Source organism: Ochotona princeps, chromosome 2 (genome assembly GCF_030435755.1).
Source record: "Ochotona princeps isolate mOchPri1 chromosome 2, mOchPri1.hap1, whole genome shotgun sequence".
NCBI lineage: Eukaryota > Metazoa > Chordata > Mammalia > Lagomorpha > Ochotonidae > Ochotona > Ochotona princeps.
In genome coordinates, this window is record NC_080833.1 from 102,185,275 (window position 1) to 102,200,218 (window position 14,944).

Sequence of the window (14,944 nt, forward strand, 5' to 3'; positions counted from 1 at the left end):
TTTTTTATCTTTTGATTGTTTAGACTTCATCACTGGAGAGGTTTCTCAGGAGAGGTTCGTCTGTGCTGGGAATCTTCAATTCTCAAATGTTTTGAGTGTTTATTTAATGTCCTTATGCTCAGCTGAGTATAAAATGGCCATACTTTTCTCCCTCAGAAGTTCATAAATATCACCTGTCTTCTGACACTGTCGCTGCCAAGAAGACCAAAAAGATTATTTGTTTGACTTTATTTTGCCTTCACTTGTTTGCTCACATGTACACTGAATACTTCAATCTTGATATTCAGAAAATAAGTACATGTCCTCATGTTTTCCATTTTGCATCACTATTTCCAGGAACATATGTGCCTTTCCAGTGAACAGCTTCTGGTGTTTAGTTCAGGGACGTTTTCTTCTTTTTTGTATGTGAATCTTTTCCTTTTCCTTCATGTTCTGTTATCTTTCTCAGGAACAACATTGACATTTTTTTGGGCTGGGGAAGGAGGCAGGGAGAGGACAAGGTGTCTTCCTTACCAGTCATTTCTCTCCAGCCACTTCTTTGTAATTTTTCTGAGCCAATTCACCAGGATGCATGCTTTTCTTTGCAATTTTTTCTCTTTATTATTTCTACTCTAATTCCCATTCCAGCTCTTTCCAGTTTCACTTTAAATTGATATACGACATTTGTAGTGCTACACAGGTCTACATGTTTATAACTTGATAAACGTGCATATGTAGTGTTCAAATTGGAGGAATTAAGACATTCTTTCTCTCTACAAGTCTGGCAGATTCTCCGAGTCTTTTTAGGGAATGAGGCATGGAGTGTTTATCTGCATCTGTAATCTATTTTAATTGATGCAGAATCAGTTTTCTGATTTTGCTGATGTTATTTCCTTAATTGATTCCTCTTGGGATGTTTCTCTTTTGTGTGTCTCTGTGTGTTTTTTCTGTGACGCCCCCCCCCCTTTATTTTTGCAAGACCTACTCATAACTTTGTGATAATTCCATTTCAACTAGTAACATGAAAATGTTGTGACTCAATGAAAATCTAGGCATTGCCTACAGTGCACCTTTGGGTTTCTCAGTCCAATGTATCATCTTAATTTCAGGCTCAGAACTTCTGTTTTGAAGAAGTAACACTTTTTGAACTAGATCAGGTATTTACTATAGTGGGGTACTATATACAAGAACCTTAAAACAGCTTACATTCAAAGTTATATTCCCAAATCCAGGTTCCACCCTCAGAGTCCTTTTTACCTGACCTTTGCACTGAAATCTTCCTCTGCAGCTGCCTTCATGGAGCCCTCCAGCTGCAGGGCAGGGCCTTGAAGTTGGCTGTAAACTTCAACTTCCAAAGCCTGATTGTATGCCTACGTTGGCAGTTTCTTGGTTACAACATAGCCTGGAATCACTGTCCACCAGTACAACATATCTGATTCCTCACTGTTGCACATAATCTTCCATTTTATGTTCATTGTTATCTCATAAAAGTAAGTAGTGACCCCTGGCTTAGAATACTGTATGATCCAGATACGAACAGAACAAGAGCCAGAGGAGGTTATTCATTCGAGGGTTGCCAACTGGGCCCCACTGGGCAAAGGGCAACAGCCCTGTTTTGTTTGATTCACACAAAGTTTAAAGAGATTCATCTGAATGCAAGTTCCTTGGTCCTAACCATCTTGTAGCACACCAGATCACTTCATTAATTCAGATCTACTAGACCCTATCAACACTAGGGTTCAGGGAAAGCTCCTGTTTTATAGACAAAGGGATGGAGGCTTGGGATAGAGACCTCCACTCAAGATCACAAAGATTCAAGCTGGCAATGAACGTCCAGGACAGGTGCCTGGGGGAGGGAGGATGCTTCATCTGAGACCTTCCTAACCATTGATGGAATACTAAGGTACTGTCCCAAGTAAATCTCCACGTATTTGAAGAGAAGGAAAGGGATGAAGTCATGATCCTCATCTTCCTGAGGTCCTCTGAAGCCAAGGCAGGGTTAAGTATCCTGGTATCCTGGCTGAGATGATTAAAATAAATAAATGCGGCCTGGGATAGTGCAGGGCAGAGTTGGAAAAATCATTCTGGTAAGAAGTGATGTTGAGGCACTGAACATGAACAGGACAGATTTTCGTAAATAGATTTAGGTTCAAAGATTGTTCCTTTATTAACCAAAATCCTTTATCAAATATACACTGCAAAAACATATTCTTTCTGTAGTGTGTCATTTAACTTTCCAACAGTGCTTCAAAATTTTTGAAATTTAAAGAAATGTTTCTCTTTTTTTTCTCCCTTTCAGAGATTTTGCTCTCTGTGCACTAAGAAATCAGCCCAAGACCACAGGTTTCCATTCTTATTTAAAGTAAATGGTTTCTGCTGAATTGTCATGCTCTCAAATTATTCCTGTCTGGCTTTATGTCTCCTATGATTCCAAAGCCTTGGCTGTTACAAAGTCAGATGGAAAGGCACACTGTCTGACTCAGGGCTGGGTATGCACCTGCTTCACTCACTCACATCTGTCCTGCTTCTTACTTGACAGCCGGACACATCCAGTTTTTTGGCCCAAGGTTTCTTCTAAGTCGTGTACTCCTAATAAGAACAGATCTCAGGGATGTCAGGAATGAGGTGGTGGTGTAGCCAGCTAAGCCTCCACCTGCAGCACCAGCATCCCATATGGGTGCCGGTTCTAATCCCGGCAGCTCCACTTCCCATCCAGCTCCCTGCTTGTGATCTGGGAAAGCAGTGGAGGATGGCCCAAACCTTGGGACCTTGCACCCATGTAGGAGACCTGGAAGAAGCTCCTGGCTCCTAGCTTCGGATCTGCTCAGGTCTGATCATTGTGGCCATTTGGGGAATGAACCAATGGATGGAAGATATCTCTGTCTCTTCTTCTTAAACTCTTTCAAACAAAAATAAATATTTTTAAAGAATAGGTGTGTCACAGTTGTTAAATAGCTACAGATAGCTCACGAGACTTTCATGGAAGACTTCTTGGCCCATGGCTGCGAAGCTGTTCTTGCAGCATCCGGGCAGCATAGTGGCCTCATGAAAGGAGACATAACCCTCGTGATGCTGGTGTCACGCAGGGCAAAAGCTGCCGAGCAGAGGGCCTGCCGTGCACCTGGTCCTCCAAACACAGTCTCGCATGCTGCAGGTGCCGAGAAGGGGTGTGTCTGCACCCGCACCAGCACCGTGAGTTGCTCTGTCACCTCTTGGCTGGATAAGGCATAGGCTCAGTGTATGCACAGCTGCCTCCCATGTGTGGGGCACGATGGTGACCACAGACATTGGACAGCAGGGTGGGCGAAGGCAGCGCCGCAACCAGAGATGCATCAAAGATCACATCACAACACAAGAAAACGGGGAAAAGGTGCTTCCAACACGTCCCGAACTGGAAAAGATATGAATTCCTGAGAGACGACAACAACCTTCAGGGCGTGGGAAGGGATAGTGAGGGGGCGCGGGCTCAGCGACCCCCATGCACCCAGGGTACGAGAGGACACACACACGTATACTTAACAGGAAACCAGTATTTCAGATAGGAAGCCAGCACGCTCCAAGTTGGAAAGACATGGTGAACTTTCCTTGATGGCAACCACAGGAAAGGCCTGCTCAAACACACCACCAGACTGTCGCTGCTCTGGCTGGACCCATGGTGAAGGTTCCGAGCCAGGCCAGGACTCAAAAAAACCACAAAGCCCCCAATGATATCCGCCCCAGGACCAGGCAGGAACCCGGACGACCAGCAAAACCAGCCCCTGGGTGGACCCGAGATTCCACACATACCTCAGGAACCTCTCCCACCACTCCCCGTCCTCATTCCCGATCCCCATCACAAGCCCCTCGCCTGCCCCAGGCCCCCTGACAGCGCCTCCCGCACCACCGCTACACCCCACCACATTCCCGGGGCGTTGCCGCCACCGCTCCGCGCACTCCCAAGGTCCCCGCCGCCCACTCCCAGACTCTCAACGCAAGGGCATCCGGTTGCACCACCAGTGATGCTGGCACACTTCCGCTTCCGGCAAGAGGAACGAGGCGGTTCCCGGCTGTGCCCAGGGCAGCGCTACATCCGGAAGTCTGGCACGTGTTCTGGTGGATTGGGTCCGGGGAAACGTGTTCACAAACGGACTGTTTCCGGGCAACCGGACTCGGGGCACAAACACATCCGGGCAGAGCTCTGAGGCTGAGGCACTGCCCCTATCGGGCCGGCCGAGTCCGCTCTGGGGTCCGCGGCCACCATGGTGCTGTCCGCGGTTATCGGGAAGCTGCAGCACAAGCGCGTGGTCCTGGCCAGCGCGTCCCCGCGCCGCCGGGAGATCCTCAACAATGCGGTGAATTGGCCCCGGCCGGGTCGCACCCCCGGGAACGCGGGAGGGCGGCGGAGGGTCTGCGGCCCCAAGAACGGGGCGCGTGGCGGAAGGGAACTAGACGGGGGCGGGGCCTGAGGGTGGTTGATGGGAACGTGACAGGGGCGGTACCAGAGGGTGATTGACGGGCGTGGCTGGGCCAGAGAGGCTGTTAATGCCAAAGTGGCTGGTGGCGAGTCTCCTGCTGGTGGGGACCGGGCTGTGACGTCACTGCCCTGTGTCTCTTCCCACCCCCCCCGCAGGGTCTCCAGTTCGAGGTCGTGCCCTCCAGGTTCAGGGAGACGCTGGACAAGACTGCGTTCCCCAGCGCAGCTGCCTACGCCGAGGAAACAGCAAAGCACAAGGCCCTGGAAGTGGCCACGCGCATGCACCAGGCATGAAGTCCCCCGGGTGGTCACGGGACACAGCAGCATGCAGACGTCACGCATGTGATGTCATGGTAGCGTTACGGGTGTGATTTTAAGGTTGTAGCATCATGGGTATGATGTCTTGAAGGTCATGGTTATGGTAACACTTCACTTGTAAAGTAGAAAGTGGACGTCATACATGTAATAGCTTAGGGTGGCCATGACAGGACACGGGTGCGATGTCACATACGATAAGACTATGGTTTGGGATGCGCAGTGGATGTCACATGTGTGATGTCATGTCTGACGTCGTGCATATGATGTCATCTGGTACAGAAGGACCAGCGGGCACCGGACGTGGTCATCGGGGCAGACACTGTGGTGGTGAGTGTCCCGATGCAGGGCCTGACCCCACCCCATCAGAGAGAACCCTGGTTAGAGCCCGGACTGCCTAGTAACGTCACCCTCTTTCCCCACGTGTCCCCGCAGGCGGTGTCGGGGCTAATCCTGGAAAAGCCTGTGGACAAGCAGGACGCCTACCGCATGCTGACTAGGTGCGGGCAAAGGCTGCATGGGGTGATGTCAGCACCCCACTTCCTGTTATCTCCCTCCCAGACCAATGACATTATACAGTAGGGCTGCTTTGGCCCCCAAAGTTCCACCCCCGATGTCGTTAGGATGACATCATCACACAGCCCCAGCTTTCCTGTTTTGTAGGCTGAGTGGCCGGGAACACAGCGTGTTCACCGGAGTGGCCGTAGTACTCTGCACCTCCGCAGGTACAAGGAGTGGGGAGGAGTGGGGTGTGGATGTCCCCAGCCCAGCCCCCCTCTTCTTCTTCCTCCTCCTCCCCTTCCTCTTCCTTATCTTCCCCCGCCACCACAGAGGGTCGCCTGCACACACATGCCTCCGCCTTCTCCGAGGAGACTCGCGTGCGGTTCTCCGAGCTGTCAGAGGAGCTAGTGTGGGAGCACGTGCTCAGTGGGGAGCCCATGTGAGCCAGGCTGGGCTTGGGGGACGGGCCTTTGGGGGACCCGGCCAAGGAAACCCTAGGAACTGCATTGGGATTCCCGCAGTAGAGGGTGGGTGTAGTGCTGGGAGATGTATCTAGGTCTCTATCCCCTTGTGGGCATGGCCGGGAACATGGCCATTCCATCTCGTCTCACTCCCTATGAACCCGGTGTGCCACTTAGGGACAAGGCCGGAGGCTATGGACTGCAGGCGCGGGGCGGGATGCTGGTTGAGTCCGTGCTTGGTGATGCACTCAACGTGATTGGCTTCCCACTGAACCGCTTCTGCCGGGAGCTCCCCGCGCTGCTGGGGCCAGAAGATCCCAAACCCCAAAACACACAGGAGGACTCCAAGCCCCTCCAGGACCCCACAGGGGATGCCGCCATCCACTCTGAGCCCCAGGACCCATTTACTGGATACCCCGCCAAACTAGTGGACCTCATGGAGGGGTTCAAGGCCTCCAAGGTAATATGCCCACTATGCTCAAAGTCCTGCTGTGATTTGGCCAATGTCATGACAGTAGGTGACATCATAATGGTTGGTGATGTCACCATCATGGATGGCATCATCACCAAGGATGACATCATCCCCACAGTGGCACCATCTTCATGGATGGCGTCACCCGAGTCTCCCAATGGTCTCATGAGGGTTGGTGGTGTCACCATGGTGGGTGACATCCTCAGTGTTCTTGTGATGTAATGAGGATGGATGGGGGCACTGTGATGGATGACATCGTGGCTGTAGTTGCTGATGATGTCATAGCAGGTGTGCAGTTATGTTTCTGTGTGTCTCTACTCTCCACACACAGGTCCTGTTTACTGCCTGCCAGCTCCGTGTGTTTGACCTCCTGCAGGAAATGTCGCCCCTGACGGCCAGGGAGCTGGCAGGGCGGGTGGAGGCCTCTGTGCTGGGGACGGAGCGGCTGCTGGAGGCCTGCGTGGGACTGGGGCTGCTGGAGAAGACGGCGCTTGGTGAGGCGGGGTGGTGATGGGTGACTGACAGGCGGTAGGTGACTGACAGGTGAGTGAGTGACCCTTTGTGTCCCCTGCCCAGGCTACAGCAACTCAGCACTGGCAGCTGCACACCTGCTGTCAGGTGGAGAACTATCGCTGCACGACCTCGCACTGCACCTGGAAGCTGAGTCCTGGCCTCTCTTCTCGCACCTGGAGGCTGCTGTGCGCAAGGGGACGGTTCCCTGGACCCAGTCACTGAAGGAAGAGGCAGTGGTGAAGCAGGTGCAGTCCACAGGGAAGTACCGGGGGCAGGGGATTATACCCCCTGAGCACTAAACGCATCCCAGGCCCTGCGGGTAAGCTAGGGATAAGGAGTCCTAGCAGCAGGGGGCAGGACTCAGGCCCTGGGATTCCCAGCACTGCCCACACCATTAGCCCCACCCCCATTCTCTCACCGCTGCCCCATCCATGGCCCCACCCCTAAAGACCCCTGTTCTCTTCCAGGCCCTTGGTGTACCCCTGCCTGGACTGGCTTGTCCCCGCACTGCTCGCCGGGTGGCCGGAGCTCTCGACCTGTCCTGCTTTGCCTCGGCCTGCTGCATGGGAGGTGCGTGCCGGGAGCCCACAGGGAGGGTGTGGCCCAGACTAGGCCTGCCCCTGTCCCATATACCTTTCCCACACTATCCTCTTGCAGGAGGCACCGATGTGCTGGCCAGTGCCTTGGCCCTGGAGTATCCGCGGATGCGTGTGACTGCGTGGGCCGGCTCGGCAGGTAGGTGGGGCTGTGTATGCATCAGATGCACATCACCTGTGCATCACGTGTGCTCATGTATGACGTGTGCCCCCTCCAGGTCCCACTCCCACGCACGACCTCCCTGTGGCTGACCTCTACGTGGCCAGTGGCCTCCTGCAGGCTCCACCTGACGCCCGCACGGAGGACGCGTTGCGGGCGCTCGTGGGGTGCTGCCCACCAGGTGAGACTACCCCACCCCTCCGGTACTGACCCACCCGGGTCCCCTTTTGTCAGTCACCTGCCACTTACCCATCCCGTCCATCCCGCCCACTCTGATGTCCTGCTGTTCACCATGCAGGGGGCGGGCTTCTGCTGGTGGAAGCCACCACCGAGGAGGAAGAGAAGGAGGCGACCCCGAGGACACGGATGCTGGCGCTGGAGCTGCTGCTGCGTGCTGGGGCGCAGCCCCGGACCCTGGCCCGATGCCGGGAGCTTCTGGCAGGGCTCGAACTCGGGACTGTACGCACGGCCCCCGCGGGCCCTGGGCTGGGCGTGCTGTTGTGCACGCGGACCCCCGACCACCCCGGACGCAATAAAGACAGCGAGTGACCACCGACAGGCGTGCGTGGCCGTGCGCGCAGTCGGGGATGGGGAACCACCGCGCGGACCCCGACCCGCCTGTCACGTCGCCGCCGTCTCCCTGCGGGCCCGAGAATAAGTTGGGACGGGGAGCTTACCTGAGCGCATGCGTCAACGAGCGCCCTTTTGCGGGCCTGGCTTCACCACCGCGCTCTGCGCATGCTCCCGCTCCAGGTACCCTCAACCCGCGAGAACACGTTACAAATGCTCTCGGCTAGCTGCTGCTCCTCGGATACCGTGTAACCCCTGGTTACACTTTCCGCAACTGAGGGTCGTCATCCCCTCGGGCGCAAGGCGCCGGGGACTGAGAGACCGGAAACTAGAACCAGTCATCGCCGCCGTGTTAGCTTGGACGGCCGCGCCGGTCCCGTCGCTGCTTGATGACGTCGGAGCAGCCGGCCGCCGCGAAGCCAGCGGCCTGCGGCCGCCTTGGCAACGTCAGGACGCGTTGACGCCATTCTCGGGCGCCGTGGTCGCTCTGTGGGAGCGCGCCCGTTTCGAGCTCCTGACTGAGTTGCCGCTGTTTGTGCGCGTGAGGGCGCGCGGTTCGAACCCGCGCCCGGAGGCGATGCCCCCGGGAAAGCAGCTGCGGCCGGTGCTGAAGCTGAAGGTGGACGAACTGTTCCTACGCTGGCTCAGCGAGGCCGCCACGCAGCGCGCGCTCCGCGAGTGTCTCCGCCAGGCCCGCACGCCCGCCGCCGCCCCCCGCCCCGGGCCGTGCGGAGGCGGCGAGGACGAAGGCCGCCCCCTCGTGAGTGCTGACGGGTCCCGGGGGGCGCTTCCTGACGGGCCGGGCGTGCCCTCGGGGGTGTCCGGTGTGGCGTACCCCGAGGCTGACGGCTGGAGGGGCGTCAAGGAAGAACGAAGCCGGTTTTGAGGGGACTGAAACCGTCCTGTCAAGAGAGCCCGCGCTCCGTGGTTGACAGCTGCTCTTTTGTTATTTCTGATGCCAGGATGCTCACGGTTTCCTGTTTTCCTCTGGTTTAGCCGCGGCCGTCTCCCGCCGCCTGCGCACCGGCGGGTAGCTGCATCCCGGCCTCCCAGGGAGAGCGAAGGGAGCACGCCCCGGGCCAGAACCCTCGGCGATGCCCCCAGAGTCTCAGGAGTCTTCAGGGACACCGCTGGGGCGCTGAGGTACCGGGAGGTGGAAGTGGTCAGTCAGTCATTCAGTCAGTGTCTCACTCAGTGAGTCAGTCCAGCACTTAGTCCTGTCATTCAGTGAGTCAGTCACTCAATCTGTGAGTGTCACTCATTCAGTCACTGAGCACTTCAGTCATTCACTCAGTCACCAGTCAGGACCCCCTGACCCCAGCTTCCCCCTGCCTGTACCCTGGGTGAAGTCTGATCCTTGCATGCCCTTCTCCATTGTGGGTGTCTGACTAGATTCTGCCCCAGTTTCCCAGGGACCAAGGCCACCTGTCCATGCCCTGTCCTGGTGCTTCCAAGGGAGGAGCCAGGGTGCCTGGGCGGGGGTCGGGGTCTGGAGTTCCCTAAGGGTCTGCCTCTTCCTGTGTGTTGGCAGGCTGTCTCTTTGTCTCCTTGTCTTGCTGTTCTCTGCCCACATCAGTGACAGCACGATGGGCAGCTGGGTGGTTTGCTGTTCACCCACTTTCCGCTCTCCACCTACTCCCCTTTCCTTCCTGCCTCTCTGGGTGACTGACCTACTTTATAAGCCAAGTCAACTGGGTGTAGCTGAGAATAGAGGGTCTGGCCTGCTGTTATGTGATGCAGATGTGGGTGGGGCTTAGTGCATGGGAGTGGTCTGTAGTGTCCCAGCTGCTCATGACCATGGGCTGTGAGTGACAGTGTCCTGTGGGTGGGTCTTAGCATTGTGGGAGTAGCTTCCTGTGACCTCAAGGTATGGAGTGACATTTGGGGTGGCCCTAAAGGAGGGGGCATGGTCTCCTGGGAATCCCAAGTGGCCAATGGGCAAGGCTTAGTGAAGGAGCGTGGCCTCTTTGCCGTCTCCACCACACAGTATCTCATCTTGACCCATCCCCAGGCGAGGCTGTCCCTGCAGATGCCCTCCTCCAGCACCATTGCCAACTTCCACTTCCTGCTAGGGCAGTCCTTGCTATTTCAAGCATCCTGTGGACACAGCTTAGTGGAGGGGGTGTGGTCTGCTCTCATGACGCCTTGTCCCGTCCCCAGGCCCGGCTGTCCCCATCACTGCCCCCTGCTCACGCCATCCCTGCCTTCCACTTCCCGTTCGGGCGGCCCTCTGGGACCACTGACCTGGATGCTGCTGTCACACGTGTGAAGACTGCCTTCTCTGCCTTCCCCTGGCAGCGAGCCTTCCTGGCTGACATGGGTGTTGTGGCCAAGGTGGGTGGGACATGAACCTGTCACCTGAGGGTGGGGCTTCCACCTGTCATTCATCTGGAGATGGGGCTTCCACATGTCATTCACCTGGAAATGGTCCTTTGACCACAGCCACTGGCATGGGACTTTGACTTGTCACTCAGTGCCCCCTGTCAGTAAGAATGATGGACAGGAAATGTGTGTATCAGTCATGGACAGAAAGTACATCTGTCAGGAGTGGTATCTGTCACATGGACAAGAAGTGTGTCTGCCACTCAAGAGTGATGAACAGGAGGTCTGACAGTGATGGACAGCTAGCTGTCTGTCCCACTGACCTGCATGTTATCCACGTCCAGGCCTGCGGCTGCCCGCTCTACTGGAAGGCTGCCCTTTTCTATGGCGCCGGTGGCCAGCATAAGGGTTCTGTGTCTGTCCACAGCTTTGTGGCCGTTTGGAGGAGGTAAGCCTGGAGGATGTGCTGAGGGTGGTAGGCAGGACCTGGAATGCAATATGTGGGGCTTTGAGTCCTGGGGGCAGGGCCTTGAGGCTTGTGGTGGGGTCAGGGTGATGGGTGGGGCCCTAAGTCCAAGGGTTAGGACAGGGTGGTAAGCATGGCCTGAAGTAGGCATGAGGCCAGTGGGTGGGGCCTGTAGTCCTGGGAGTGAGGTGCTGGGTATGGCAGCTCACCCCTAGACACATCCCACTGAAGGCTACTCCAGAGCTGCCATGACCCCGCTGCCCGGTTCCTACGCCTCCTTGCCCGCCCTGGGGCTGACTGTCTGGAGCCAGACGACCTGCTGCCCTTTCTGCAGGTCAGTGACTCCACTCCAAGTGATCGACAGCTGCCCACCTCCTGCCCGTCCCTAATGGAGAGCAGCCTTCTGTGATGGGCAGCTGTCTGCTCTCTGTGTGCCCCCATTAACTCACCCCACACCATCCAGGACGTGGTTGACACCCACCCAGGCCTGGCTGCACTAAGGGAGGTACCAGAGCACCAGTCACCCTACATCTCCACGGTGAGCCCACCCCCACCCCATACTGACATCAGTTCCTGTAACCCTGGGCTCCAGCCCCTGCCCCAGGTGTCCGTCTTCTTGGGGTCTATGTTGCTGGAGCAGCAAGTACCATGCCCTCTCCTGGATGATGTGTTGTGTGCTCATGTGACAGTCCTTCCTGCCCAGGTGGTGCAACGCATCTTTTATTCTGTGAACCGCTCCTGGTCTGGACGCATCACATGCTCTGAGCTGCGCAGGAGTGACTTCCTGCAGGTGGGCCCTGCCCCCGGCCCTGCAGACCTGTCCTTGCCTGGCCACGCCCAGTTGAGTCCAAGCCACGCCCCTTCCCAGCTGGCTACATCCACAGCCTACCAGTCCTGCCTCCGGTATGGCCCTGCCTACCCAGCCCTGCCCCATCCCTTCTTAACCCTTCCTCATTGTTCCTATACCTACACTCTAGCCATGGCCCTGCCTGACCATGCCTTCAGTTTCCAAGCCAAACCCACATCCCTTCCCTGCTGGCCCTATCTTCTACCTGGCCTTGCCCTCAGTTCTCAAGAATTGCCTCTTTCTGCGTGGCCACACCCCTTCCTCCCTGCCCCACCTTTTTGGCTTTGACCACATTCAGGCCATGCCCGCCAGCCAGTCTTGCTCATGGTGGGCATGCTCACATTTGCTGGCCCCTCCTGAGCCTGGCTGACCCTGCCCTGGGCCACAGCATGTGTCGCAGCTGGAAACGGAGCTCGGTGGCTGCTTCTCCTACAAGGACTTCCGGGTTGTCCACGCCAAGTTCCAAGAGCTGGACACAGATGGTGATCTGCGGCTGCGACCCCAGGACTTGGCACGCCATGCAGACCACGGTGGGGGCGGGGCCTCAGGGTGGAGATTCTGCGCAGATGGAGCTCTGGGAGGGTCTGGCCTCATGGTGGAGACTGAGAGGACTTCCCCCATCCTCCTGCAGCCATCTCTAGCCGGATGATTGACAGGCTCTTCTCTGGCGCTGTGACTCGGTATGGGGGAGGGGCCAGCTGGCACCCCAGGACCCTCCTCCTCCCCCGTGCTCCCCCAACTGACCTGCCCATGACCCCAGGAGCACGAGGACACGATTGCCACAGGAAGCTGGGGAGCGGACAATGAGCTACGGGGATTTTGTGTGGTTTCTGCTGTCTGAGGAGGACAAGACCACGCCCACCAGGTGACGGGTGGTTGCATGGGGTCACTCAGTGGGAGGGGCGGGGCCTACCCATGTAGTCGTGGCCAATAGGAGGGGTTGATGATCTTCATGACCACCATTCTTCAAGCAGGACAGGGGCAGGGGTGTGAGTCCTTGTCACTCAACAGGTGGTGGGAGTGGCCGGCCCAGTGGGCGGGGTTACCCTTTATACCTGCCTGCAGTATGGAGTACTGGTTCCTGACTGGATGGGGCATGATAGATCCTCTCCTGCAGTAGAGAGGGGTTGGGTTGACAATGGGCATATCCTGCTCACCATAGCGTGGAGTACTGGTTCCGCTGCCTGGACCTGGACGGGGACGGGGTGCTGTCATGTTGGGAGCTTGAGTTCTTCTACACCGAGCAATGCCAGCGCCTGCTCGACCTAGGCGTGGAGCCACTGCCCTTTCCAGACTGCCTCTGTCAGATGCTGGACCTTGTGCGGCCGCGCCACCCTGGTACTGCCTGTGGCCCCGCTCACCCACCTGTCACCCAATCCTCTCTGTCCTGTCCATCAGCCCTCTGCCCCACCCACTAGGTACCTTTTGCCAGCCCCACCACCTAGGTGATGCCCTTGCTCCTGTCAGCCCATGGCCCTGTCTGTCACTCCTGCTTGTCCGTCTTCCCCAACACCAATCATGCCTGCTTAGCCTTCTTTCCCTGTGCCCAAGGTCCTGTCCCTTTCCCCTATTGCCAGTCACGTCTGGCCATCCCCCTCTACTTTCTGTTAGTCACGTGTCGTCCCTGGTGGTCCTGCCCTCTTCCTATTATCTCGGCCCCACCCCTTCCTCCTCAGTGCCCCAACTCAGCCTATCAATCCTAATTGTCCACTCTTTGCCTTCCCCTCTCGGGCCATTATGTCTGGCCCTGCCCCATCACTTCCTCAAGTCCTTATAGCCCTGCCCTCTGTGTTAATGCCAGTTATTCCTGCTTGTCCCTTCCCTTCCCTTTTCTTCCATGCCTATCACTTCTGGACCTACCCCTGCTTTCCCTTCCTCCATGATTTCCATAGGTCCTAATGGCCCTGCCCCAACTTTCCTACCCCACGTCCATCATCCCTGGTAGTCCAGCCCCCCATAGACCTAGTGGTCCTGCCTTTTCCCATTCAGGCCTACCACATCCAGCCCGCACTCACCTTCCATCACTACCTGCATCCCTTATAGTCCTGCCCCCTCCCTCCTGACTGTCCCTGCAGGCCTCGTGACCCTTGGTGACCTGAAGCGCTGTGGCTCTGCTCCCACTTTCCTAGACACCTTCTTCAACCTTGACAAATACCTAGAGCGGGAGCAGCAGGAACCAGCTGGGCCCAGGGTGCGAACTGGAGATGGGGCTGAATCAAGAGACTGGGCCAGGCCTGTCACGGGTGGGGTAGGGAGACAGGACTAGGGTGCAGGGGGATACTGCCTGGGAGGAGGGTGAAACTAGGAGAGGGCCAGGGTTACCAACAGGGCTATGCAGGGTGGGACCAAAGAATCGTGGATGTGGTCACAGCCAGTGGGGTGTGGCTTTGAGGCTGGGAGCTTGGGAGAGGGTAACTAGAAAGGGTGGGACTTCAGAAGTGGGTGTGACCACAGTGCAGGCCAGGGGCTATAGTGGGTGTGGCTTAAATGGTGTGGGCATGGCCTTGCAGGAGGGATGGGGCTACCAACAGGGGTGTGACTACTAGGAGGCAGGGTTGAGGGAGAGGGCAGGTCTGCATAGTGGGGGCAGGACCAAGGAGAGGGGCTACAGTGGTGTGGGTGTGGTTTTAAGCCTGTTGGTATGGCCTGCTTGAGGGGCCTTGCTCTGCAGACCACCCAGTCTCAGCCATGCCCCCCATTAGGAAGGCGAGGATCCTGTGCTGACCGCCTGGGAGCGCTATGCAGCTGCTGAGTTTGCACTGTTGGAGGCCGAGGAGGAGCAGCTGGAGGAAGAGGAAGAGTGAGTGCCAGTGGGATGGGGCTGTGGGAAGGCAGTGAAGGCGGGGTCTAAGAATGACAGGTTGGGTGGATCCAGCCGCCATGTGAGGTTAGAGGAGCAGGGCTGTCTTTAGTGTGCAGGACAGGAAGTAGAGGGACAGGGTTAGGAGCTATGTTGAATTTGATGGACAGGCCAATGCCAGATGGGCAAGATGGGAAGTAGATGGGCAGAGCCAGTGCTCATGTCAAATCTCATTGAGGCACAGGAAGTAGAGGGGCAGATCAGCGGCCACATCAGCTGGGCAGTGCACTGGGAAGCCTTGTCCCTCATCCACACCTCCCTCCCTTGGCAGGTCGGAAGTGGAGCTCAGCCCTCAGACCCGGCCCCACTTCTTCCCTCCACCTGCTGCACTTGGCCTGTTTGAGGAAGAAGAGGATGTGACTTACTAAAGGCTGGCGGGTGTGGGGTCATGTGTGTTTATATATTTGATAAATTTTTTCAAGCAAGCAA

General features: G+C 56.8%; 2 protein-coding genes across 2 annotated transcripts; both read left to right on the top strand.

The window, feature by feature from the left end:
- The first annotated feature begins 4,027 nt into the window (after positions 1-4,027).
- Positions 4,028-8,001, top strand: ASMTL (acetylserotonin O-methyltransferase like). The gene is made up of 13 exons (XM_004582127.2): positions 4,028-4,310; positions 4,589-4,720; positions 5,030-5,077; positions 5,183-5,247; positions 5,411-5,472; positions 5,579-5,687; positions 5,887-6,169; positions 6,513-6,675; positions 6,758-6,939; positions 7,162-7,264; positions 7,352-7,429; positions 7,509-7,631; positions 7,749-8,001. The coding sequence occupies exons 1-13, from the start codon at positions 4,218-4,220 to the stop codon at positions 7,997-7,999; spliced, it is 1,692 nt and encodes a 563-aa protein (XP_004582184.2). The 5' UTR covers positions 4,028-4,217; the 3' UTR covers positions 8,000-8,001.
- Positions 8,002-8,434: 433 nt separating this feature from the next.
- Positions 8,435-14,944, top strand: LOC101521052 (serine/threonine-protein phosphatase 2A regulatory subunit B'' subunit beta). Its single transcript, XM_058660123.1, has 14 exons — positions 8,435-8,780; positions 9,017-9,163; positions 10,181-10,354; positions 10,687-10,790; positions 11,040-11,142; positions 11,272-11,346; positions 11,512-11,598; positions 12,044-12,185; positions 12,287-12,335; positions 12,416-12,520; positions 12,818-12,993; positions 13,731-13,846; positions 14,358-14,455; positions 14,787-14,944. The coding sequence occupies exons 1-14, from the start codon at positions 8,598-8,600 to the stop codon at positions 14,881-14,883; spliced, it is 1,656 nt and encodes a 551-aa protein (XP_058516106.1). The 5' UTR covers positions 8,435-8,597; the 3' UTR covers positions 14,884-14,944.